Source organism: Hemiscyllium ocellatum, chromosome 15 (assembly GCF_020745735.1).
Source record: "Hemiscyllium ocellatum isolate sHemOce1 chromosome 15, sHemOce1.pat.X.cur, whole genome shotgun sequence".
NCBI classification, from domain to species: Eukaryota; Metazoa; Chordata; class Chondrichthyes; order Orectolobiformes; family Hemiscylliidae; genus Hemiscyllium; species Hemiscyllium ocellatum.
In genome coordinates, this window is record NC_083415.1 from 1,885,740 (window position 1) to 1,912,495 (window position 26,756).

At 43.7% G+C, this 26,756-nt stretch overlaps 1 protein-coding gene across 2 annotated transcripts in view; it reads right to left on the minus strand.

Annotated features, from left to right (window-relative positions):
• The window catches only part of tfap2c (transcription factor AP-2 gamma (activating enhancer binding protein 2 gamma)), a 61,662-nt gene that overhangs the window by 23,208 nt on the left and 11,698 nt on the right, over positions 1–26,756 (minus strand). For both annotated transcript variants that reach the window (XM_060836233.1, XM_060836232.1), the window contains exon 3: positions 24,645–24,696. In XM_060836233.1, the coding sequence (XP_060692216.1) occupies positions 24,645–24,696 (52 nt within the window). The remainder of the gene's footprint in view (positions 1–24,644; positions 24,697–26,756) is intronic.

Genomic DNA, 26,756 nt, shown 5'->3' on the forward strand with positions numbered 1-26,756 from the left:
TAGCTTTAGTATCTAGTAAAGCTGACCATTCAGGCCCTCTTTATCCCCAACAGAATCAGGTACTGGATTTCTAATCAGAGGAGCAAGGACTGATTCCCAGCCTGGCTGACAGTTGGACTTGCCCATTGCTATTCAGTAATTTATGTCTATTAACAACTTTTCTTTTTTTCAGCTGAGACTCAGAGGGAAAATCTCAGAATTCAGCTTCAATCTGCTGACCAGGACTGAGCTCACTGTAATTCAGATGATGTAGATGTACTGTATACATCAATTAGCTTACGGGGCCCTTAACCTCTCACCATCCTCAAAACTCTGAGGAAGAGCTGATGCTATTAGCTCCCTTTCCCATAATTTCACAATGCCTTTGCAGCAAGTATCCTAATTTCTTTAGCCAATCCCCTCACTGCCTTCTTGTACACCTCATTCAATAGGAATCAAATGGTGTCTTATCACTGGAGCCTTTGCTGTATATTGGGCAATGGCATGGGTACATGCAATAAAATCAACCCTTTACAGAGATAACCGATGTAGAGCATCTACACACACTGAAGCATTAAAGTGCAATCTCACCCCGGTTAGCTCAAACACTGTGCTCTTCCTTTATCATGCCTTGCATCTTAGCATCAAACTAGTCTGCAACCGTGTCTAAATTTAAGTGTAAAAACAGCCTAGGAGCAGAAGTGTGAGATTGATATTTGAGCACCTCACGGGCACATTCCCACCTAGCCAATTCCAACAAGTATTTAATCACCAGGATCAGATTATTAGCCCGAAGAAAAAGCCATCAAACTGATCTGGTTGCCAACAAACACTGGATACAGCAGTGTATTCTTCAAGATGCCTTCAATTATGCATTGAGATTTTCATATACAGTACACTCTAAGCATTGGGGCTTATGATGCTGTGGTAGGGTCCTACTTTTGGTCCAGGGGGTTCAAGTCCCACCTGCCCTTGGGGGTGTGAAGTAACATGCCTGAACAGATTGATTAAAATAATTCCTTTCAGGGTTCTTGCGGTCCAGTGGTAGTATCTCTGCTTCTGGGTTGGGAGTTCGAGTCTAAACTGCTCCACATCTCTGAACACGTTACTGAGGTAATGCGTGTACAATAATCAGTTCAGGACTCACAAAAATAGTGCTCTGTTACCATGTGCACAAGCACGCAGTGAAGCACTGAGCACTTTCAACAGGATAAATCCCAGCTCCCAGTTCCTGATTACCACTCAGTGAGCCCCTTGCTTCCTACTCAAGAGAGTATCGAGGTTTAGGGAGGACGGAAACAGGCTTGGTTATGAGCAGCTTAATGACCAACCTGCCTTGTGGCATTCACAGACACTGAAACACATGCTGACACACACACAATCTCATACACTGTCACACACAATACATAGACATACACAAGAAAGAACAGAATGGACCTGAGCCCAGCTTCAGTCAGGAAATCAGAAACTGTTCTCACTGAACAACTTGCTGTATTTTAGCCAGATAAATATTTCCCTGAATGCAGGAAAAGCCTGTTATTGGAAGTCACGATGACAACCACAATTGGCATTTTACTGATGGATTAAAGAAATACTGGGCAGTTACATTCTATAGTGCCCCAAACGCTTCAATGTGGGCAAATATCTCAACATACATCTCTGATGTGCCCTGGGGCCCTGAGAAACTGCTGACGTGTGCAGTACTTATACGGGACATTAAACTTCCCAATCGCCCAGTTTATCTGCCAATCCAAATTGCTGCATGACTTCCAACATCAGATGGCCAGATCTAAGGAGACTTAAGCCATTTGCCATAAGTTAATGCTTTTTTTAAACAAATATACTTAGAACTTTCCCTAATGGGCATAAAGCATGCTAAGCAATATAACTTAAAATGCTGGTGTGTTGGAACAATGCTACCACTCATGGCTGGGACAGTGGTTCAGTGGTTAACATTGCTGCCTCACAATGCTAGGGACCCAGGTCCAATTCCATCTTTGGTAGTGACTGTCTGTGTGGGGTTTGCATGTACTCTGTATGGGTTTCCTCCTACTGTTGAAAAATGTGCAGATTAGATGGATTGACCATACTAAATTGTCCGTTGTGTCCAGGATGTACAAGCTAGGTGGATCAGTCATGGGAAGTGCAGGGTGTCTCGGTGGGATGCTCTTTTGAGGGTCTTGTGGACCACACTCTAGGAATTCAACGATTCTCACCTAACCCAATCCTGGATCACTGTCTCTCACTCACCCTCCCGAAAATGCAATCCCACCACCCACAGCAATATTTGCTTCCTCCTCCTTTCCAACGCCCCCACCCAAGCAATGTACACAACCTGTCCCATCAACACTCAGTGCCAACTTATCAATGTTAATCTTCTCCTGGCAATTCTCACTCTTGTCCAAGCTCAATGGCCCCATTCTCCAGATAGTACTCCCCATCTCACATTACAATCCTGAAGAAGGGTTATATCCAAAACATTGACTTCTCCACATCCTGATGCTGCCTGGCTTGTTGTGTTCTCCAAGCCTCCTGCTTATCTATACCACCATACTTAAAGCTTATACTAAGTGTGTTGCTGTCAGTTCATTTCTCGTGTCAGAAATAAGTGATATAACTGTTTGCGTTAAGATCTAGGAAAAGTACATGGCAGAGGCTAAATGACCCGCCTTGTTATTTTCAAGGAAATGGCACCATAATTTTAAGATCTCTGAGCTTAGGCTGTTCCTTTCAACACTGGTAAAGCTCTGGAAGGGGTTATGAAAATCCAAATCAGGCATTAAAGTTATGTACGCATGCAACAGTAAAAAACTGGTAATGATGAGATTTGTTAATCACAGAGGATTAAGATAATCACTTTAAAAAGGTGTGAAAATTTCTTAAATGCTCGTTCTGTCTTAGATAGTTGGAACGTTTAATACATTGTCAGTAGTACCTTTATGTTTTGACTCCAATAGTGATGAAAAGAGATTGCTTTTCACTGCCTGGTTTAATTCACTACCTGGTGTAATTTGGGAGGTATAAACAGTCGATACTGCCACTGCCAAATGTTACCTTCTGGAAGATTTCAAATTCATTTAGGTTTGAACACATTGCTTCCACCACTAATGCCACAGATTCACATTGAAATATTGCTCCGATAGAGAAGATTTCAATTTTGTATACATTAGGAGCAACTTGTGTTCTGTGTGGTTACATCAAACCACCTGATCTCATTGCTAAACAGAAATAAAACTCTGCATGCATTGCAAATCTGAAATAAATCCACAAAGGGCTAGAGAAATTTTCAAAGAGGATTCACATTAGATTGAAATTGTTAACTCCTTTTTCTCTCTCCACAGATGCTGTCAATATTAACCTGACTCCTACTGATCTCCTTAAAGGTTGACCCACCTTCAAAGGATGTGTTCCTGGCTATTAATAGGTCAGGAGTTCTCAACCAGCAATGAAGGGTCTTCCATTCATAATGACAGAACTTATAGACATGCTGGTGTATAGAAGTAAGATTCAGCTAAGCACACTGGTTGAGACTTAAGCTCAAAGGTCCATTTGCCCCCACGCAGATGTCTGTATGACAATGAGGGCAGTTACAACTCAGTGCGCCCTCATTCCCATATTCCTTCTCTACCCTCCTCTCACTGGGTCCCATTGTATGTTCCATCTGCCCTAGTACCATACTGTTCCCTCCTAACAAGGCAACTGGACAGAATGGCTCTACTCCTAATATCACAGCATTCCGAAAGTATGTGGGATGAGGCCTTTTAGCCTATCAAGTCCACACTGACCCTCCAAGATTCTCCCAATCTATCCCCATAAACCCGCACTTCCCATGGCTAACCCACCTAGCCTGCACACTCCTGGACACTATGGGATAATTCAGCATGATTAATCCACTTAACCTGCACATCTTTGGACTGTGGAAGGAAACCAAAGAATCCGGAAGAAACAAATGTACAAACTCCACACAGATAATCACGCAAGACTGGAATTGAACCAACGTCCCGGAAACTGTGACGTGGCAGTGCTAACCACTGAGCCACCATATTGCCCTTCCTAAGTCTTCTCAGTGTCAGACCTCACCACCAGTAACCAAAATTCATTCAGTCCAACTATCCCCGAGTATTGAAACCAGCCAATGGCTGTTCCATGCTCAAATACACATCAGCTCATTTTCTGATTTGAATCTTTTGTCCTATTTTTGTCAGGGGATGAGCACTGCAGATGCTGGAGATCAAAGTCGAAAGTGTGGTGATGGGAAAGTACAGCAAGTCAGGCAGTATCTGAGGAGCAGGAGAATCAACGTTTCAGGCATAAGCCCTTCATCAGGAAAGTCACGATTATCAGTCAAATGAATGCGTAATGGAGCAGGAGTCAACTGCAGGGATGAATGCTGGAGGCAGACAGTGAGTCTCTCCCCTTTGAGGGATGTGGGCATCTCCTTAGCCCTTTGTACAAGAGGGCAGTTCAGGGTCAATCACATTGCAGTGGTTCTGGAGTCACATGTAGGCCAGACTGGGTAAGGATGGCAGATTTACATCTTTAAAGGACATTAGTTAACCAGATGGATTTTTACAAAAATTGCAGTGATTACACTATTTCCATGACTAGTGCAGATTTTTATTGAATTCACATTTCACCATCTGCCATGACCAGAGGCTGGGTTTTGGATTACTAACCAAGTTATATTCCCACAGCACCACTGCGTCCTGCGACTACATCAGCTTTTAGTGATGAAACTTAAACAAAATAGGTCGAAATCCAATTTAAATATTCTGTTCTGTCTAATTTCCCACCTTTTTAAATCTCCAACTGTCTTCTAGGAGTTTTTTTTTAGATTAGATTAGACTTACAGTGTGGAAACAGGCCCTTCGGCCCAACAAGTCCACACCGACCCGCCGAAGCGCAACCCACCCATACCCCTACATTTACCCCTTACCTAGCACTATGGGCAATTTAGCTTGGCCAATTCACCTGACCCGCACATCTTTGTGACTGTGGGAGGAAACCGGAGCACCCGGAGGAAACCCACGCAGACACGGGGAGAACGTGCAAACTCCACACAGTCAGTCGCCTGAGTCGGGAATCGAACCCGGGTCTACAGGCGCTGTGAGGCAGCAGTGCTAACCACTGTGCCACCGTGCCGCCCATTGAGTTGAGTTGGACTGTAGTATAATTATAAAGGTGGTGAGCTGGTACAAAACTCCCTCTGTCCCCATGGGTGTGTCTATGATCTGAATGACAGCTGTCTTGTGATACCAAGAAGTCCACCCAATGTCTGCCCTCAGTTAGCTTTTCAAAATCCCAGCATTTTCCCAGAGTTGGTAGGAATGCACCATTTAATCTGGGCACTGCCAAAAGGGTTTATGAATAAAAGTCATACAGGGTTTAAAATAAATCGCATTCTTTTCACATTTAGTGTCTATTTGTTAATTTGTTGTAAAACTATTGCAGGTTGGGGAAGATTCAGTTTGACTGCCAGGATGAGGACATATGGATTAATATATGGAGAGCAGGTGATGTGGTAATCTGAGGGGATGAGGTGAGGAGGTGGGTCAGATAGTTGAGAGTAAGAGAGGGTGGGCTGGATGGATGGCCAGCTGTGATTTTCTGCTAACCTGTAACAGCAGCAGCAATAAGATGGTCGGTAAGGGACATCTTCTGATTAAGGGTCCTGTTATACACTTCCCAGACTGGCCTTGCTTAGTGGCTTTGTGGTCAGTAGTGGTTAAGTTGAAACTTAAGCATCTGCGCGACTCAGGAACTCGTCGACCCATTGGTGTCTGGACAGAAATGACTGAGGAATGGTGATATTCAGCCCCCGTCTGTCTGTCGAGCATTTTTCTCTCCCTATCGTCTCATCAACATGGTTGTGTCCTTGCTGGGGAATGACTTACACTATTGAACATAACCTGAAAAAGACCATGAGGTGAAAGGGTTAACTGAATGAGGCCGAGACTTAAAGGGTTTAATTACAAGAATAGGTTTTGTAAACTTAGCTTGTTTCACCGCCATTACAGAAGGTTGAAGGGTGATTTCATAGAAGAGTTAAAAATCAGAAAAGGTATCTACTAAGAGCAGATCAAAGAAATTACTCCATCTGAGTAGTGGAAATGTGAAACACTGTCTCCCGTGGATGCTATTGAATTGGACTTTACACTAACATAGATTTGTAGTGGGTAAGGTTATTAAAGAGTATGGAGGAAATCTAGGTGAGTGGATGAAATACCGCTCACACAAGATTTCACTAAGTTGCAGGGCTTGAGGGGTTGAATGGCCTCTTCCTTACCAGAGGTTCCCATGTATGACCTTTAACAGCTGTAATGAGGTCAGCTGAGTGGATCTCAAAGAATGTGAGTTCCCGGACTGGGGCTGTTAACCCGGTCATGAGGGGATATATCTGGTCCAATCAGGGAGCCCTGGCCGACAGATAAGAACAGGAGTGTCAGGAGATTCTGTTCACTCTGAGAGCTGCCTCTGAGGAAGCTGGATCAGTGTCAAGGATTTGCCAAGTGTAAATGAAGAGTGACTTGATGACAGGATACCAGCCAACAATGAATACTGACAAGCTTCAACACAGAGTGAAAGTCTTTCTTCATATGACAGACACATGCAGTCATTCTGAGGGACATTGGGGCAACAGTCTGAATTACAGAGTTTGCTCCATTTATTCCTTCCTTTAACTCAATGATACTGCAGCCAGAAACCCACCTCAAACCACCTGGATTATCACAACCATGGTCCCTTCTTATTGTAAGTGGCTTGGGTTATGCACTGGACAAAACTCATGAGCAGTGATGGAGAACTGCACAATATCGTAGATTCACAGAATCCATTTGGCCCAACAAATCTCTGAAGAGCACCTCACCCAGACCCATTCCATCCCTGTAACCCTGTATCTCCCATATCCAATCTACCCAACCTGCAGATTACAGGGCAACTTAGCATGGCCAATCCACCTGACCTGCACGTCTTTGGACTGTGGGAGGAAACTGGAGCACCCGGAGGAAACCCACGCAGACACTAAGAGAATGCGCAATCTCCATACAGCCACCAGAGGGTGGAATCAAACCCAGGTCCCTGGCACTGTGAGGCAGCAGTGATAATCACTGTCCACCTTTATGTAGAAAGTGTTACAGGCTAATGAAGACACTCCTACGATAAAGAATCACTCTACTTAGAATAACTAACAATGCCCCAATATAAATTACCACAGCACTGAAATAAATCTATACTGTATCAGTATAAACTCATCTCCGTACGTCAACATGTCCTACTTTTCCTTGGTTTTCATGAACAAAGTACAAAATCATGGAGAGGAAATGGCACAAAGGAGGGTCACCATGGGTAAACCCTTCAAACAGTCAGCTCACCCCTTCCTCCCACCCACCACTACCACTAGCAGATACTTAAAGCAGCACAACAGGAAATTCACTCAAAGGATGCCACATGTGTGGAGCTTTAATAAGGGCCTGGAATGTAGAGTTGAGAGGAATTTGAATCAAAAGTGTTAGTGTGACATCAGCTCGATTGAATTTAGATCTGACAGGCAGCTGAGCAATGTCTCCATATGGTGGTTATTGTATTTTTAATGTAACTTGTTGGTCTTTTTTATATTAACCCTTCTTTTACCAGGAGAACATACAATATAAGAAACAGAATTGAGAGTAAGTTATTCAGTCCTTCCAACCTACTCCACTATTCAAAGAAACTACTGCCCATCAGTGACAGCATTTCCACCTTCCCATTCTATCCCCTTACGTCCCTTGGGATCTTGAAATATTGGGACTATACGTAGTGCCTGGGATCTGCAAACCCTCTGGGTGAAGAAAGAGTTCCTCACCTCAGCTCTAAATGGTTGATTGTGCGGAGGCAATGGCCTGGCGGTATTATCAGTGGACTGTTAATCCAGAGATCCAAATAACGTTCTGGGGACTTGGGTTTTAATCTTACCATGGCTGATGATGGATTGTGAATTCCATAAAAATCTGATGACCATGAGTTAATTGTCGGAAAAACTAATGTCATTTACAGATGGAAACTGCCATCCTTACCTGGTCTGGACTACATGTGACTCCTGACCCAAGCAATGTGGTTGGCTCTTAACTGCTTTCTGAGCAATTAAGGATGGGCAATAAATGCTGGTTGAGCCAGGGATGTTCACAGCCTAATGATGAATAAAAAGTATCCTTTATTATGAGATTGTGATCCCACAGGATCTCCACCCTCAGTCAGGGGAAACATCCTTTCAGCAATTGACTCATCAAGCCTGTTACAAATTTCATATGTTTCAATTAGATTATCTCTCATTCTTCAAAATTTAAGCGAATATTGTCCGTTGTCTGCTCAACCATTGCTCTCATTCCAGGAATCAATCCAGTGCGTCTTCCTTTCAAGTCCCCTAAAAGCAAGTTTATTGTTCCTAAGATGAAGAAATAAACACTGTCCACTGTATGTCAAATATGGATTCACCAAGATCCTGAACGTCTATGGCATCACAGGTGGCTCAGCCACACACTGGACAGTACAAGAAAGGCTGGACAAGCAGGTTCAGTAGGGGGTCAGATAGGCATTTCTGCAATCTCAAATGTGAATCTGGGAGGACATGTGTTTCCTCCCTGATGTCAGAGTCAAGGATGACACTGAGTACCCTGGGGAGGGAGGTGAGTCAGTCAGCAGTCAACAACATGAGCTGAAAGAGAGATGAGCTGGTTCAGTCAGAATTCAGGGAGATAGGCAGAATATTTGTGAGAAGGATCTCTAACGTAATCACCTTCATATGACCTCAAGGGTCACACGCAACTGTGTACAGGATTGGAGTATCAGATCAATGAATGTGTGGGTGGAAAGGGCTTCTGACCCTTCAGGCATTGGGACCAGTTCTGGAGGAGATGAGATCCGGGGGCATGTTGGACAAGACAGAATTAGGGCCGAGATCCTGGTGGATTAGTCAGGTGGGCAGGGAAGTGACAAATGGAATTCAACCCAGAGAATGGTAAGCTGATACATTTGGCAAGGTCAAGCAAGGTGATGGAATACACAATTCATTGAGGGATATAAAGGAAGTGAAGGTCCTTGGAGTGAATTATCACAGAGGCCTGAAGATAAAAGGACCTGTTAGTAAGGTGATTAAGAAGGAACCGTTGCCTTTATTACCGAGATATAAAGCAGAACAGAAAGGAGATTGTGTTGAATCTGTATAAATCAACAGTTAGGTCACAACCTGAGTACAGGGAAACCCCCTACTCCCATATCCGTGGGTCCTGTTATTGCTGTTTCAATTACCTGTGGTTTACCATGGCTCGGACATATTATAGGGAACGTTCCAGAACCAAGGACCAGGGGTCTGCCATTTAAAGTAATGGGTTCACTCTTATCCATGGTTGGTCTTGGAATGCATCTGCATGGGTACGGGTGGAACTACTGTACAGAGCACAGCTGTAGCCATAGCATTATGGAAACGATATTATTGTCCTGGAGTGGGCACACAGATGATGTGCAGGGATGTGTCAGGACTGGAAAATTGCAGCTATGAGTTCTCAGGGTGTTCTCCTTGGAACAGAGGAGACGGAGGAATATTTGATTGAAATGTACAAATTGTGAGGGGCTTGGAGAGTGTCAATGCGAATGGGCCTATTTTCTTTTGCAGAGGGGTCAGGGAAAGGGGCCATAGATTTAAGATTTGAAGAAAGATGTATTCACCCAGGTGTAATCAGGGTCTGGAATATGCAATTTGAAAGAATGGCAGAGGTAGAGGCAGAAGCTGTCAATACTTTAAGATATCTTAATTACCAAACCTGATTGGCTACGGTCCAAATGCCAGAGAGAGAGTCTGGGCTAAGTAGTTCATTTCACACACACACGCACACGCACACACACATGCGTCCGACCATGTACACTAGCCTCACCTTTGGTCTACACTGCGTTAGGGACTTTTGCAGGAATATCATTCCTTACAGAAACAGGACAATGGATTGGATTGATTCAGATTGAAAATTACTACTGTAGTCTCACTTGTTAAGATAGCAACAAGTGTATAACTATTATATGATGAGGTGGTAACTTTGCTTCTTAATTTTTTTGTGGCTCAAAATGATCCAAATTCAGTCACAGACCAGCAGAAATTCTCTCTGTTTATTTGTTTAGAGAGAGAGAGAGAAGAGATAGAGAGAGAGAGAGAGCTTTAAAATAAGCAGGCTCCCGTCTCCAATTGATGAGATTAGACCTTAAAATGTTGCCTTGTTACACTGAAAAATCAGAATCCCTACAATGTAGTAGAAGGCCATTCAGCCCATCAAATCCACACTGACCCTCCATAAAGCACCACACCCAGACTCTCCCTCTCACTCTTGTAACTTTGCATTTCCTATGGTTAATCCACTTAGCCTGCAAATCCTAGTTATTATGAGTAATTTAGCATAGCCAATCCACCTAATTTACATGTCTTTGGTCTGTGGGAGGAAACTCAGACGGTGGATTTGAGCCAGGGTTCCTGGTGCTTTGAGGTAGCAGTACCTACCATTGAGCCACTGTGCTGCCCAGACAAGTTTCAAGTCATTTCTCTGAACTTTGAGAAACTCAACTGGTGCTGAATACAGCCAGACCACGGGATGCATTTCAATGGGCTGGGCACCTCCTTGATAAGATGTCTAAGAGACAGGCCTAATTGTCCAAAGTTATTCATAACTTTAAAATCTTGCTCAATGCTGCAACAATTTAGGATGAGAGGGTAGGAGGGGTATGGCCATGTGCAGTTGTAGGATTGAGAACTGCAGCTGAGAGAGAGCAATTATAACTGAGATGGAGTCTGGGAAACTCAGCAATCTCCCTAAAGTTCCCATTTCCAGGGAATCAGTGCCAACACATCCAATCTTTGTCCAAATTTAAGATGCAGAGAGATTTAAAACAACCATCAGAAATTGAATGTTTTGTGAGGAACAAAACAAATATTAATAGAATATGGGGACTTTTTTTGCATGTTTGCAGACTGTGATTTATAAAATGTTGCTGAAATCCTTTTGAATTATAACTAGCTGTCCCAGCCTGCTGTATCTTTTATGGTTGCTTGAGTTTATTTAAAGATTGAGAACGTTATAAAGGTTTCAAAGCATCCTTCCTACAAAGGTTAACTTGCTTTGTAATAGTCATGTTTTCACAGTAATTGTACAAAGATGATAAAGACAAGACTTGAATTTATTTTCTATACATTTCATGATCTCAGGATATCTGAAAACATTTTTCAGCCAGTGAAGTGGTTGGGGTTATAATTACTGAGACAGTGTAGGAAGAATGGAATGTTGAAGAAGAGGAAAACAAAAGGGAATTGCAATTTATTTAACATTTGTGAGCACGTACTGATTTATTTGGATGTGTTTTGTTCTGATATGATGAGCAGAGTCTCATGGAGGAAGGAGTTCCTGTCATTGGCTGGACAGAGCTCCACATTGCCTAATTTTCGGCAAGGTCTGTATGACTTGCTCAATTTAGCAAGACAGCAGCAGGCCTTCCCCTCAGGACCCCAGAGACTCTCACACCAGCCAGCCAATCAGAGTCTGACCTTGATGGCCAACATTGACACAACGGGCCAAAGGGCTTTTTTACCATGCTGTTAAAAACAGGCTCACATTCTGTTGAACAACAGCACTACCAGGAAGCCAGTGGCTGCTGCCAGTTTAGCACTTACCCAAGGCCGAGGTTCGTCAATGAATCCAGGCCAGAAGTGACCTATAGTGGGAAGGGTCTCCGGGGGTCTGCAGGGGTTGGTTCTGAGTGGGTCTGCCATCATCCATCCTAAAGGTTGCTAAGTCCCTTGATCACTGTCACCTCGCCTTAGTAATTCAGCTCTTTGGTTCATCTTTAGACCAAGGCTGTGTTGGGATCTTGAAATGAATAGACCTTGAAGACGTCGGCAGTGTGGTGCTGGAAAAGCACAGCATGTCAGGCAGCATCTAAGGAGCAGGAGAATCGACATTTCAGGCATAGGCCCTTCATCAGCCCTTCATTCCTGATGAAGGACTTATGCCCGAAACGTCAATTCTCCTGCTCCTCGGAGGCTGCCTGACCAGCTGTGTTTTTCTAGCACCACACTCTCAACTCTGATCTCCAACATCTGCAGTCCTCACTTTCTCCAGGACTTGGAAGAACCAAAACTGCGTGTGGGGGAGAGGGCTATTTGAGAGTGGAACTTGGTAGCAGTGTCCCTGACACTTTGCAGATGCCTGAGAGTAAACAGCTAGCGGTTAGTGATGGTCAGCTTGGTATATCCCTGTATTTTGCAATTGTTGACAAATGTGACTTCTGCAGAATGGATAATGATGATTGCATTGTTCTGTGATAAGGTAAAGTGAATTGGAAAGGAGGCAAAATTCTAGCAGAGTCTAAGACAATGTGTGTATAGATCAGATCAGAGTGTAAGCATAGAGTTCTTCTGAAAAGTTCCTTTGATTCAAGAAGCTGTACAGGGAAGGGGGTGTGGGCTTGCTAATTACAGTTATACCACAGACAGATGGCAGAACACTGGACAGGACTGCTCCTGGTGGCCAGTGCCTGTTGGTTGTTTGTTGGTTCTGAAGCACAAAGCTTCCTGCTGATTCATTCACAAGATGTGAACTTTACTGATGAAATTGATTTACTGCCCATCCCTAACTGCCCCTAAAGTGGGTAATGAGTGAGCCGCTCCTTTGATTGGCTTCCGTCTGTGGTCATGTAGGGATATTCACAGTACTGTTCCAGTGCTAGATCAATTTCAAATAGTCCATTGAGTTTGTTGTTATTTATTTAACTTTTCTGTACTGGTTTAATACAACTGAGGGTTTTGCTGGACCAACTGGGAGAATAATTCAGAGTCAATCACATTGCTGTGGATTTGGTGTTACCTGTAACCAGATCAGCCAAAAATGGCAGATTTCCTGGCCAAGGTTTTTTAAAATAGAAATGGGTGATTGCTGGCCACCAGTACTAAAGGTAACATTTATCAATTGAAGTTAAACTTGCACTAGCTGCCTTGATAGAGTTTCAAACTATTTTCTAATCAAACTGCTCAGAGATGTAATGACACACCAGAGGAGCAGGTGGGACTTGAACCCAGGCCTCCTGGTTCAATAGTAGGGACACAACCACAGCACCACAAAGGCACAAAACCCATGTCTCCAGTGAATTAGCCCTGGAGTACTAGTCCAGTGACATTGTCACTACACTACTATCTCCCTTTGACCATTCAGCATTTAAGGGTGGCACAGTGATTAGCACTGATGCCCTACAGTGCCAGGGATATGCGTTTGATTTTACCCTTGGGGGACTGTCTGTGTGGAGTTTGCACATACTCTGCGTCAGCACTGGTTTCCTCCCACAGTCCAAAGCTATGCAGGTTGTGTGGATTGACCATGCTAAATTGTCCATAGTGTCCAGGGATACACAGGTTAAGATAGGTTAGCCATGGGAAATGTGGTGTTATGGGTGGGACGCTCTTCAGAGGGATTAGATAACTTACAGTGTGGAAACAGGCACTTCAGCCCAACAAGTCCACACCGACCCGCTGAAGCGCAACCCACCCATACCCCTACATTTACCCCTTGCCTAACACTACGGGCAATTTAACATGGCCAATTCACCTGGCCCGCACATCTTTTGTGACTGTGGGAGGAAACCGGAGCACCCAAAGGAAACCCATACAGACACGGGGAGAACGTGCAAACTCCACACAGTCAGTCGCCTGAGGTGGGAATTGAACCCGGGTCTCTGGCACTTTGAGGCAGCAGTGCTAACCACTGTGCCACCATGCCGTGGACTTGATGGGCCAAATGGTCGGTGTCTACACAGTGAGGATTTGAAATCTGATCTGTAAACATCAGGCATGCATTAGAAACTGTCAAGAGTACAGTGACATGCCACATTACTGTCTGTCTTTTTGAGGTTTTTTTTAAATTCAACATCCTATCCCAGATTCCAAGACAGAGTGATTAGGGGAGTGATTGAAGGTAAGATGTAGAGCCTCGTTTTATCACCAAATCAACTGCTAAAATCTTCCAGTCTCTGCTATGAAGCCAACAGACCTTAAACTTCATTTGTTTAAAAAGAATCAGAACCTTTGGTAACGAGCTGTTGCTCAGTTATTTGACATTTAATGGAATGGTTTCCATTTGAGAATATTGCCAAGTAATGTTCTTTTTATCAAATTAATTGGCTCTTGTACAAATGCTCTGCAAAGTATGATTTCAAGAGAGGATAGTGTGTTTCCTTTCTATTTCAACCCACAAATTGATAGGAAAGATTTTGGTAATGAAATGCAAGAGGAACAAAATTTATTGTCTACAAATGCTGAGCACTTTCAATCCACTCAGTTTTCATAAATCAAAGAATGATCCTCAGGAATCCACATGCAGTTAGATTATTGAACATGGACAAGTCCAAACAGTCCAACCTGAACTCAATTTTGGATCTCCAATGGGCACTCAGGCACAATACCATGAGATAGTAGAAGATAAATTTTGAAAAGATTTAACTGAAGTTAACAAAATTTGCACGGTTGGTTAAGTTTCCACCAGGGCTTATGAATGAGGTGGCAAGCTTATATTATGGGATGTGTAAATTAAGATAAGGAGCAACTACAGATAAATGGTAAAAGCAGTGAAATGGCTGCACCAAACAGGATCTATGTCTGCAGTGTTGGTGGATGAATTTCAGAAAGCAGAGCTGAAGAGAAAGAAATATATAAACACACCTCTGGGGAATGTCACTATCACTGACAGATCTATTTGGAAGAAACTAAAATGGCTAAATTTTAAAATGGGTGCAGGAACCTAAAGGCCTGGGGATTTAAAGCTGGCAGGACAAGTTGAGACAGCTGTTAAGAAAACAGGACACAGGATGCTGAACTTTCGAAATAGAGAGTGCAAAAACAAGCAAGCAATGATGAACTTTTATAAACCCTGGTTAGGCCCTGGCTTGAATACTGACTACAATCTTGAGCCCCACACTTTAGGAAGGATATGGAGGTATTGAAGATGGATGTTCAGGAAGTAATAGGGAAGAGGGAAGCTGTTATGTGAACAAGAGAAAGAAGGCGGAATTGTTCATCTTCCACCAGAGGGGAGAGAGTAATAGAAATGACTGAAATTACAAGTGATTTTTGACAGAGTAATGTGAAATTCACAATGCTTAAGGGTAACTAACAAGAGGATTTGAGAAAATTTGCAAAAGAACAAGGGGCAAAATGAGAAATATTTTTCAGCGAGTTGTGATCTGGCATGATTTGCCTTAAGAGTACAACACAGCTACCACAGCCTCACAGCACCAGAAACCTGGGTTCAATTCCCACCTCAGGTGACTGACTGTGTGGAGTTTGCACATTCTCCCTGTGTCTGTGTGGGTTTCCTCTAGGTGCTCTGGTTTCCTTCCACAGTCCAAAAATGTGCAGGTTAGGTGAACTGGCCATGCTGAATCGCCCATAGTGTGAGGGGAATGGGTCTGGGTCGGTTGAGCTTTGGTGGGTCAGTTTCCACAGTAAGTAATCTAATCTTTTAGCAGGAAATTGAATAATCACTTGTTGAACAGTAACCAGCAAGACTGTAAGGGAACAAGTATATTTAGTTTGGGAGGAAACTAAGCTGCTTGACCTAAACCAACACCATTGGTTTCTAGAATGAGGGTTATTTCTGAATTACCTAGGTCAGAGTGGGACTTGAACTCATAGCTCATAGGTAAGGGCACCACAAGTTGGTTTATACTCCCTGTCATCTAAACAGCTCTAATAATCTACAAACAAATGCAGTTATAAAATGAACTTAAACATTTTACACTCAGTTCTGATGGTAAGATCATTTGAGCAAACACCCATCAGTGAGAGCTCAGGCTTATAGCTTCTGTTTGTACAAAGTGCACTGCTCAAAGCCATTCAGCTCAAGGGAGGCCTTGTGTGAGGACTGAATAAGATAATTGACAAATACATTGAAAACAGGAGTACACTCTTTGGCCTGCTTTACCATTCAATATGATTATGGCTAAAACAACTCAATACCCCTGATCCCTCTTTCTCCCCTACCCTTAGATCCCTTTAGCCCTGAAAATACATCGAACTCCTTGAAAACATTCAACATTTTGGCCTCAACCTTATTCTGTGGCAGAGACTTCCACAGGTTCATCACTCTCTGGGTAAAGATATTTCTCAGCTAAAAATGTGTTGCTGGTTAAAGCACAGCAGGTCAGGCAGCATCTCAGGAATAGGGAATTCGACGTTTCGAGCACTACACTACTGTCCCCCTTTGACCATTCAGCATTTAAGGGTGGCACAGTGATTAGCACTGATGCCCTACAGTGCCAGGGATATGCGTTTGATTTTACCCTTGGAGGACTGTCTGTGTGGAGTTTGCACATACTCTGCGTCAGCACTGGTTTCCTCCCACAGTCCAAAGCTATGCAGGTTGTGTGGATTGACCATGCTAAATTGTCCATAGTGTCCAGGGATACACAGGTTAAGGTAGGTTAGCCATGGGAAATGTGGTGTTATGGGTGGGACGCTCTTCAGAGGGATTAGATAACTTACAGTGTGGAAACAGGCACTTCAGCCCAACAAGTCCAAACAGGATGATCTGGGGTCAGAAAAGATGTTTCTGAGCTGTGATCTATGCTCAGTGAAGGAAAGTAAATGGAAGTGGCCCAAGAATCCACCAGGGGGTGTACCCAACACTGAACTCCTTCAAGAACACTCTGACCCTACTGGAACACACCAATGTTCCTCTGGGAAGTACAAAAGGACAACTCCATAGTGTGTGCAGATCGATGAAGTCATACGGCAAATGGGAACAAAAAAAAACAAACAACCGTACAGTAACTGAACATTGGATTACAAACAGGATACTTATGACCAGCAATGCATTTAAATTTGTATCAAGGACATTTTTTTCGAGCAATCTCTTTTAGATTGCTCCTACCATGTCCTGCTCACGTCTTACACAGACACTGTTGTTTGTCCTGGCTGACAATCTGTCTGCAATCAGCCCTGTCAAAGTGCACAATTATCTGGTCATTGAGTGGTTTTTAGGACCTTGCTATGCAAACATTGGTCACATTTGCCTACAAAAAAAATCAACTCACTCTATTTCGAAAGAAACTCTTTGCTAGCAAATTGTTCAAGGGCATGGCATGGATATAATAATCCAATAATAACTGTAACCTGTCCTCGAGATTTTAGTAGGATTGGACCTCACCGAAGCTCATTTATCATCAGGCTGTTTCACACAGGTAATGCAATACTCAGGTTAGCAGCTTTTATCAACATTTGTGAAGTTACTGTTCAAAATGGCTATGCAAAGATGTTACAGCATTACAACATTTGGTCCAACAAAGAAAAGCACAAACATGCAGTCAAAAGAGTGAAGCACCTGCATTGCAGTAGCCCCTTTCACGACTTAGTGCAATCCCAAACAATATTACAGCAAATGATATGCTTTCTGAGTTTAAACACTACTTGAATATAGGAAGATGCAGCAGCAATTTCAGCAATATTCCACAAGCAGCAATAGTGACTGACTGTGACCTATCTTAATGATGAAGTTAAAAATCACACAACACCAGGTTATAGTCGAACAAAAAGTTTATTTGGAAGTACTAGCTTTCGGAGCGAGGAGCAGTGCTCCAAAAGCTAATAGATTTATAGTGTGGAAACAGGCCCTTCGGCCCAACAAGTCCACCCACCCAGACCCATTCCCCTACACCTAACACTATGGACAATTTAGCATAGCCAATTCACCTAACCTGCACATTTTTGGACTGTGGGAGGAAACCGGAGCACCCGGAGGAAACCCACGCAGACATGGAGAGAATATGCAAACTCCACACAATCAGTTACCTGAGGTGGGAATTGAACCTGGGTCTCTAGCGCTGTGAGGCAGCAGTGCTAACCACTGTGCTACCATGCCACCTGCTCCCAACTAATACTTCCAAATAAACCTGTTGAACTATAACCTGGTGTTGTGTGATTTTTAACTTTATCCACCTCAGTCCAACACCGGCACCTCTACATTATATCTTAATGTTGATAGCCCTGAGCCTTGTTTTCACAGTACAACAACCTTCCATTAACTGTCAGTGGATGAGGAAAGCCCAAAACAGATCACTCCACCTATTTCAAGTTTGCAAACACCACCATGAACATTTTATTCTAGGGTGCTTTGTTATTCTATGAGAATTGGGGGGAGGGGGAGGGGGCTTTCTCTCCTTCCAATGTTCTTAAATAATTCCTACTTCTTGTTATCGAACAGAAAGTAGGAGGTATTGAGACCATTGTGTACATTTGGAATCACCTCCATTTGGCTTCCTTCACTGATCCCAGGATCAAAGCTTTGGATGACCATGGTATCCTCTCTGATCCTGGATCAACCTGCTTAGTTTGAGCAAGAGCTTAGACAAAGGGATAGGTTAAGACATTGAAAGTTGCTATCAATAACAGACTGGCCAGATTCAGACTAAGAATTCCAGAGAGAGAGAGAGAGAATGGTGACTGTGGAGGAGAGTGAGAGAGTAAATATGCCAGAAGTTAAACAGCAGACAGCACACAATTTGAAATGAGAATAAGGCATCAACAGACAGACTCAATGGAGCAAAAGATCTCCTCACAATGACATGAGAGCCGTAATTACTCCTCCATTTCCTAGCGCAGACTCACATTGTGTGAGAAAAGGGTGCAAAGTTCACCCACTAAACGCATACACGTACAAATACACACCAAAATAGAGATACATAACACACATAATACACGCAAAACACCAATACCACACACTCATACATAGAACTGTGATACCCCAAAACACTATTATTCCCTTTGAAACTAATGACGCTTTCCAGCTTTGTTGAAAAATGGACGTTGCTGTTTATGGGGCATGATGTTTTGCTCAAATGGTCACACTTCATGTTGAGGCTTGAACACATGTGGCAGACTATTCCACTGCAGTTGGTAGCACACAGGAACACCACATTAGCTAGCTGTCCACAGATGCTGAGCTTTCCCAGCAATTTTGTTTTTTGTCACCAAGATGTGATATATTCTGTTCATCTGACAGGACAAACTGGACCTTGGTTTCATGTCTCTGTTGAAAAACATCAGCTCTGGCCATGTGTTAATACATAAAACAAAAACACACGTAGGTCTTTCAGCCCACCATGTGCTCTAACTTTCAGTATGATCATGGCTGATCATCTATCTCCCATTTTCTCCCCATACCCTTTGACACTTTAATGTCTCAAAATCTATCTATGTTGCTGTGGCTTCCACAACCTGCTGTGGTCGATAATTCCACACTGTCACCACTCTGAGTGAAGACATTTCTCCTCACTTCATTTGAAATAATGTATTGTGCATCCCAAATCTGCAACCGCGTGTTCTGAATCCCCAGATAATGGGGAGCATCATCCTCCCTGCATCCAGTCTGTCCACTCCTGTCACAATGTTATAAGTTTCAATCAGATCCCATTCCCATTCTTCTAAACTCCATAGAATCCAGACCCGGTTGAACCATTTCCTCCTCATCGCAGAAGCAGTCTGATGAACCTTTGCTGCACTCCTTTTATGGCAAGGATGTCTTTTCTTTGATAAAGAAAATTGACCCAAATGGGTATTACAACAATCACCATTATTCCCTAGTCATCATTAATGAGTTGAACTTTAAAATTATCGATTTTTTAAAAAAATAATTGCATTTAAGCTTCAGCATCTGTGTTGGGATTTGAACACATACCGTAGATTATGAGTCCAGTGACTTTACCATTGCAACACCGTCTCCTCTTCTATTGCTCTGACATTTCAATCAAGATTATGTGGTCAAGTTTCCAGCATCGGGTAAAGATCATGGCATTAGGAACCCACCAAACATGGAATGTGTGGGCTCATCACAAATATCATCATTTACTGAACTCCTGCAGGAGCTCACCTGTCAGATCAAGGGCTTCCACAGGCAATAGTAAGGAACTGAACACAGAAACACACAACCTGTCAATACATTTTCCCATTCAACTAGACCAGAATTGATCTGCAACTCAGCTCTATGTATCCATCATTGGTCCATATCACTTGCCATTTTTATCTAACAAAATCTATCATTGGCAGTCTTGGAAAGATCCAATTGTCTTCACCCAAATCCTAGTAGCCAATCATGCAATTATTCATTTGCAATTATTGGCTTCCTCCATAAAGGTTTCAGGATGCTTCAAGATTAAAAGTGCTCTCTAAAATAGGAATTGAACTCAACTTATACCCTGTTACACACACAAACACAACCTTTGTGATTAATTCGTGAATCAACTGTTGTAAAAAAGCATGCTTAAACAGTGATCGTCATAGACACCATACATACAGTGCAGAAAGAGGCCATTCAGCCAATTGGCTCTGCACAGATCTTGCAAAGAGCAAGCCCCCATCCTAACTCCATTAGCCTGCATTTAGCATGGCCAATTCACCTAACCTGCACATCTTTGACTGTGGGAGGAAACCAGGGCACATGCAAGAAACCCTCACAGGGAGAATGTGCAAGATCCACACAGACAGTCACCTAAGGCTGGAATCAAACCCAGGTCCATTGTAGTGTGAGGCAGCAGTGCTAACCTCTATGCCACCCTTAAATGCACCAACTTGAGATGAGAACAAGCTAATCTGAGTGAAGTGTGATGCATTCTGACAGGTTCCAGGACTCCCCAGAAAACACCCTCACCACCCAGAAAGAGCAAGTCTGGTACAGAGCTGCTCTGGGGTGTGCTGAGCAGTAAACCACTCCAAGTTCCAACATTAGTTTTGTGACATTAATCTGATCCAGATGCTGCAATGCAATCTCCAACCAGATACAAAAACCGCTTAGAGCTGCTTCCATTGTCTACAGTGAAGGAAAACTTTACCCATATTACAAACCCATTAAATGCCCAATTGAAAAGCTGAGAGAGAAAGTTGCACAACATATATAGATGGAAATGAGAGCAGCCAGCCTCAGATTGCAGTGGTCAACTTTCAAGTCAACACCACAAGAAGCAAAAGGGAATTCACCAGGCAGGTCTAGTACAGCCAACAATAGATTATAAATCACAACAGATCACCATGCGTGGGACCAGTTAAAGAGGGAGGACCATTCGTTTCAGATTCCCAAATACCCACACAGTGGTAGCATCATGTTGCAGCTAGTGTTACAGTAATGGGTACATTCAGAGTCGATCACATTGAAACATTTGGATTCTTAAAGGGCTTGACAGGTTAAGTGCTGAGAGGATGTCTCCCCTCATCGGGGGGTCTAGGACCAGACGACATAGTCTCAGACTAAAAGGACACTAGTTTAAGACTGAGATAAGGAGGAAGTTCTTCTCTCAGAGGGTTGGGAGACTTTGGAGAGCTGTCGAGGCAGAGTCTATGTAAAATGTATATTTCAGGGTGACAGAGATAGGATTCTGCATCAGTAGAGGTATCACGTGGTTCAGTGATTAGCATTGCTGCCTCATAGCACCAGGGACTCGGGTTTGCTTCCACCCTCGGGTGATTGCAAGCTCTCACTGTGTCTGCATGGGTTTCCTCTGGGCCTCTGGTTTCCTCCCACAGTCCAAAGATGTGCAGTTCAGTGGTAACCCATGTGGCGTTACAGGGGTTACAGGGGATAGGGTAGGGGGTTGGGTCTGGGTCAGATGCTCTTTGGAGGATTGGTGTAAACTCAGTGAGCCAAATGGCCTGCTTCCACACTGTAGGGATTCTACAATTCGACTAGGAAGGGGTAGAAAAGTGAATGTGAGGAATGTCAGATCAACCATGAGCCTGCTGAATGGTAGAGCAGGCTTGAGGGGCTGAATGGCCTAATCTTGTTGCTATTTCTTAAAGTCTTATTCAGCTTATAACTATCTTAGTATCAATCAAAATGAGAAAGCATTCAAAAATTTCCCAGAACATGATATGATTCTTGGAAGAGTGGGAGGAGGATGGAACATATTGTTACTATATCGAGGTGTGGTGGGCTGAAGGACTCCACCTTGCTGTAAACTCAGGATCATTGTCATCCCTGACAGCTGAGTACAAACATTGTGTCTCTCAGACACAACTGGTTCGGACTATGGCTGACTGAACCACAAAGAAACGGTGGGTCCTGCTTTCCTCTGTCAAAACTGTTAATTTCTCCAGCAGCATCAAAATAACCTGCAACTTCACCCCAAAATCAACTCTTCCCCTTGCTGAAGTGATGTTTCAGCTGGACGGAGCTCTGTTTCAATCCCATCTGGAATGTTGGGTTCTGAGCACTGCACCACAGGAATTATATTAGCCACGAGAGAGTGCAGCATAGATTCACCAAGGGCTAAAAGAATAGACAACACTGACCCAAGCTTCAATTGCCTTTAATTTTTATTTTCAAAGCACTCTAACAGTTAATGAGACAAAGTTATAAATGGAAGAATGTGGAGAAACACTCAGAATTGTACACCCTGCTTCCAGCCAGCGAGTTTTTTTCACTCACACACCCCCACCATAGCCAAAGGCTGATTGCCATTTTTGCGTAAGTTGTTAACCCATTCTGCATATGTGAGTGGGCTGCTTTACTAAGGAAATCATCACACCCAAAATCTGCCATCTAATGAGAGTGGCTGAAAGGCAATGGATAGTAGGGCACTCACCCCCATGTGACCACTATCACCAATAAAACAATTTTGGAGTCCTGAGATCCCGATCTTACATGACTGTGCCTTATTTATTGAAATGCTAACATTTAAGTGCAATCATTTAAGTTTTACATCAGTGACAAAGTACACTAGAAGTGCTGGTTGTCTGATATATATGGTCTTTGACTCCACTGCAGTAGAGCGCAGTTGGTATTGGACTGCAATATGGGGTGACCAAGAGTATTCTGCTAAGGAGGCAATGGGAACTGGAAGGTAATCCACTAGAGGGTGGCTGGATCTCCAGCAGAGGATCTCCAATGGCAGTGGTAATGTTGGGAGATTTTGATTTCTGTTTTAGACACAGTCATGATACTGAGGGAGGTCCATGTCAGCAAACCAATCACCAACATTCACTTTCTCCAATGTAGCTGAAGTTCACCCCTTCAGTTAAATGCGATTATATTCACAGTTCCTTGCAGCAAAAATAAACTACTGTATAAATGGACATTGGTTACAATTGTAAACAGTCTCCTGTTGCAGGCGGGGAGAACCACGTCGTCAATTCTATCTAACAACCATTCTCTGGCCAGAGTTCAGCAAGTCAGGGAAATTACAGTAAATGCACAGAGAACAAATCATTCAACCCACAATCTATCTTGGTCATGCCAATGAGACAAGGAATTCTATGAGTGAGACCAATCCCTAACCCTCAACTCAAGCAAGTTCAGTTGCTAATTCCGGTTTGATCCCTTTCTGGAGGTTTTGCCACAAACCTGCCATTGGTCACTCCTTGCACTGAATAACCAATGAAAAAGTGAGGAGTCCCAATGACTGACACTGAAATATTGTCCAGTCTTTGTGCTATGTGACCAATATTTATATCACCAAAAAAAAGCACGTTATTCTTTAGAAACATTCTCACCGTGTTTGTCATTAGCTTTGCTCTTGCTGTTTCCTGGACAATGAATTTCAATTTCTGGAGGTTCCTGGACAATCCAAAAGGATTGGCAACATTTACAGCCCAGGTGTATATGTGTAGGAGGAGGTGACATGGGATTGGGATTCCCACCAGTTTCACATAGAACAAGATACATTTCACCAAGCAAAAACTCCATGTTGGACTCAAACAAACTCAAATGAGTTAACCATCACCTCCCAAAGCCAGAGTCCAACAGAGCAAACATCATCTCCCCAAAGCTAGAGTCCAACAGATTAAACATCACCAATAAAGTTAACCATCACCTCCCCAAACCCAGAGTCCAACAGAGTCAACCATCACCAATCCAAACCCAGACTCCAACAGAGTTAACCATCACCTCCTCAAACCCAGAGTCCAACAGAGTCAACCATCACCAATCCAAACCCAGAGTCCAACAGAGTTAACCATCACTTATTCAAACTCAGACTCCAAGTTAACCCCTCATCCGTCAGTTAGGGAGAAAGAAGAGAGCAGACCATTCTGATGAGGATCCATCCCTCCACAAACTCTCTTATCTCTGCAAAACTTCTGACAATGGTAGTGATTTCTAGTGATGACAACCAATTGGAGAAGATGGAGCGAGGGTCCTGAGAGTGGATTATTCCCCTTTCTGGGTGGCAACTCTTTCTCCCTCTTTCACAGAACAAGCTTTGAACACTAGGCAGGCAGCTCAACTCTCACCTTCTCCAAGGCAACTAGAGATGGGTAGTAAATGCTGGCCCAGCCAGGGATGCCCACATGCCAGGAGTGAATAAAAACAAAGGCCCTGATGGAGTGAGGGTCACACTAGGTGGAGGAGATTAGACTCCACCAGGCTGACCAGGATCCAGGCCAGAGTAGTTAGGGTGGCAAGTATATCATTTCCAGAGCAGGAATCTCAGAGCACAGATAAATCTTTCCCCCAGTGTCATGGTTCAGTGATGTCCTGGTTCATGGAAAGGCGAACATTTATCCATGCAACTCAGATATACAGCTTTTCCCTCTTTGAGTCTAACATCGCTCAGAATAGACATTTGACACTGAAGCTGAGTCGTGAGCATTGCTAGTGTCCCTGGAGCAAAGCTGGACAGACACTCACCTTTCTTAATAACACCATGGTCCTGTAGAAGCAAGCTGGGCTCCTCCTGAGGCTGCAAGGAAGAGAGAAAGCTACGTTGAAGTAACGTCAATAGACACAGAAGCATGGCCTTAAGCTGACTGACTGAAACAACAGAGTGCGCAGCCCTGGGAACTGACAACCTCGGCCATTGTCTGCCACATTAACACCAGCCCAGTGGAAAAACCAACTTCCAAATCTCCTAAATGGAGCAGTGAAAGCTTGTTCGAAATAGAAACAAAATGAAAGGCAGCTAATATATTAAAGTGATTTTTCTACTTCATAAAAAAATCAGTATAACTGAGTGACTTCGCACGATCTTTTTTATATAAAAATAGAAGACGTGGAAATTAAAGATAGCTTCGAAGCTACTTTTGACCCCAGGAGTGTGGTTCTGGGTTGACTCCCCCCTGTGAAGGAGGTGCAAACCTGCCCAGTACTTCACAATTTCAGGAACTGGTGGGCACCCACCTCTCTGTCACACACACACCATCCCTGTCTGAGGACCTCCCACATTAAAGGGCTGCTTTGTTGAGTGGTGGCCCTCTCTCATTGAATGGCTAGAGCTCCAGCTTTGCTTGTTAACAACTCCCTCTTGTACATCCTGTGTACAATTACCCCAGCATCTCTCCCCCACCACCCCTTACAACAGGGCCGCTACCAAAAGACCCAACCATGCAGTCCAAACACAGAGAATTGTAAAATCCGAAGCATATTTCCAGGGAAAGACCTATAATGGGGCACCAAGATTCTGTTCTGTGTAACGTAACATTTTTTAAGTCAGTCACCTATAGCCACTTAAATACACACTGTTAGTGGCAACCGTCCCAGCAAGAAACTGGCTCTCATCATTAATAAAGTTTCTGACCTGGCATTTACAGAAATCGCGCAAGAAGGGATTTTGATTTCAAGTTATATGAGTTAACAGCTTGGTGGGGTGGGGGGATTATTGAGAGGGTTCCGGTGCAGATCTCCCCTTGACACGGGATCATTGATCTCTGTGCATCCATGGGAAGCTGTATTAGGGAGCAGCCAGGCTCTGTCATTCTGAATCCCTACAGTGCGGAAATAGGCCCTTCGGCCCAACAAGACCACACTGACCCACCTGAAGAGAAACCCACCCAGACCCATTCCCCTACCCTAATACTCTACATTTCCCTGACTAATCCACCTAACCGACACATCCCTGAACTCTACGGGCAATTTAGCATGGCCAATTCACCTGAGCTGCACATCCTTGGACTGTGGGAGGAAATCGGAGCACCCGGAGGAAACCCACGTAGACATGGGGAGAATGTGCAAACCCTACACCGACTGTCGCCCTAGGGTGGAACCGACCCTGGGTCCCTGACACTGTGGGGCAGCAATGAGGCACCGCGCCACCCCAAAGTGCTGTAAGCGATTCACTCGTCTTTGTGAAGGAGCCCACACTGATATGACATGCAAGATTTATATTTAAGGCAGAGGTTGATAAAGTCTTGATCAGTCGGGGAGGAAAATCAAAGCAAGAGCAAGAAAGTGGAACTATAGCGATTGGATTTTGCTGTTCATCACCTTGAAGGGAGCGAACAAAGTGCGAACCTTCCCGGTCAAAATCAAATAAATCAGCTCGGCGTTATTTAAAAAAAAACCCAGCCATGATCCTACTGAAGGGAATAGGCGAGAGGGGCAGGCAGCGGAATCCTATCGGAAAACCAGAAGAACTGCGGACGCTCTAAATCAAAAGCAGGGATTGCTGGAAAAGCGCAGCAGGTCTGGACGGCAGCCTGGCTTCTGAGGAAGGGGGGTCACTGGACCCGAAACGTTAACTCTGCTTTCTCTCCACAGATGCTGCCTGTCCCGCTGAGCTTTTCCAGCAGTCTCTGTTTCTGTTGGGGCCTGTTGCTGTTATCATTTCTTGTGGTGTGTTACGCCGAGGATTTATTTCAATATTGAATATATTTCCGGCTGAGCCTGTCCTGTCTTGTCTTCACCACCCCCCCTCCCCACCCCCCTCATGGCCAATTAAAGAAAAACTGAGAGAATGTTGGAAATCAGAAACAAAAACTGAAAATTTGTTGCTGGAAAAGCGCAGCAGGTCAGGCAGCATCCAAG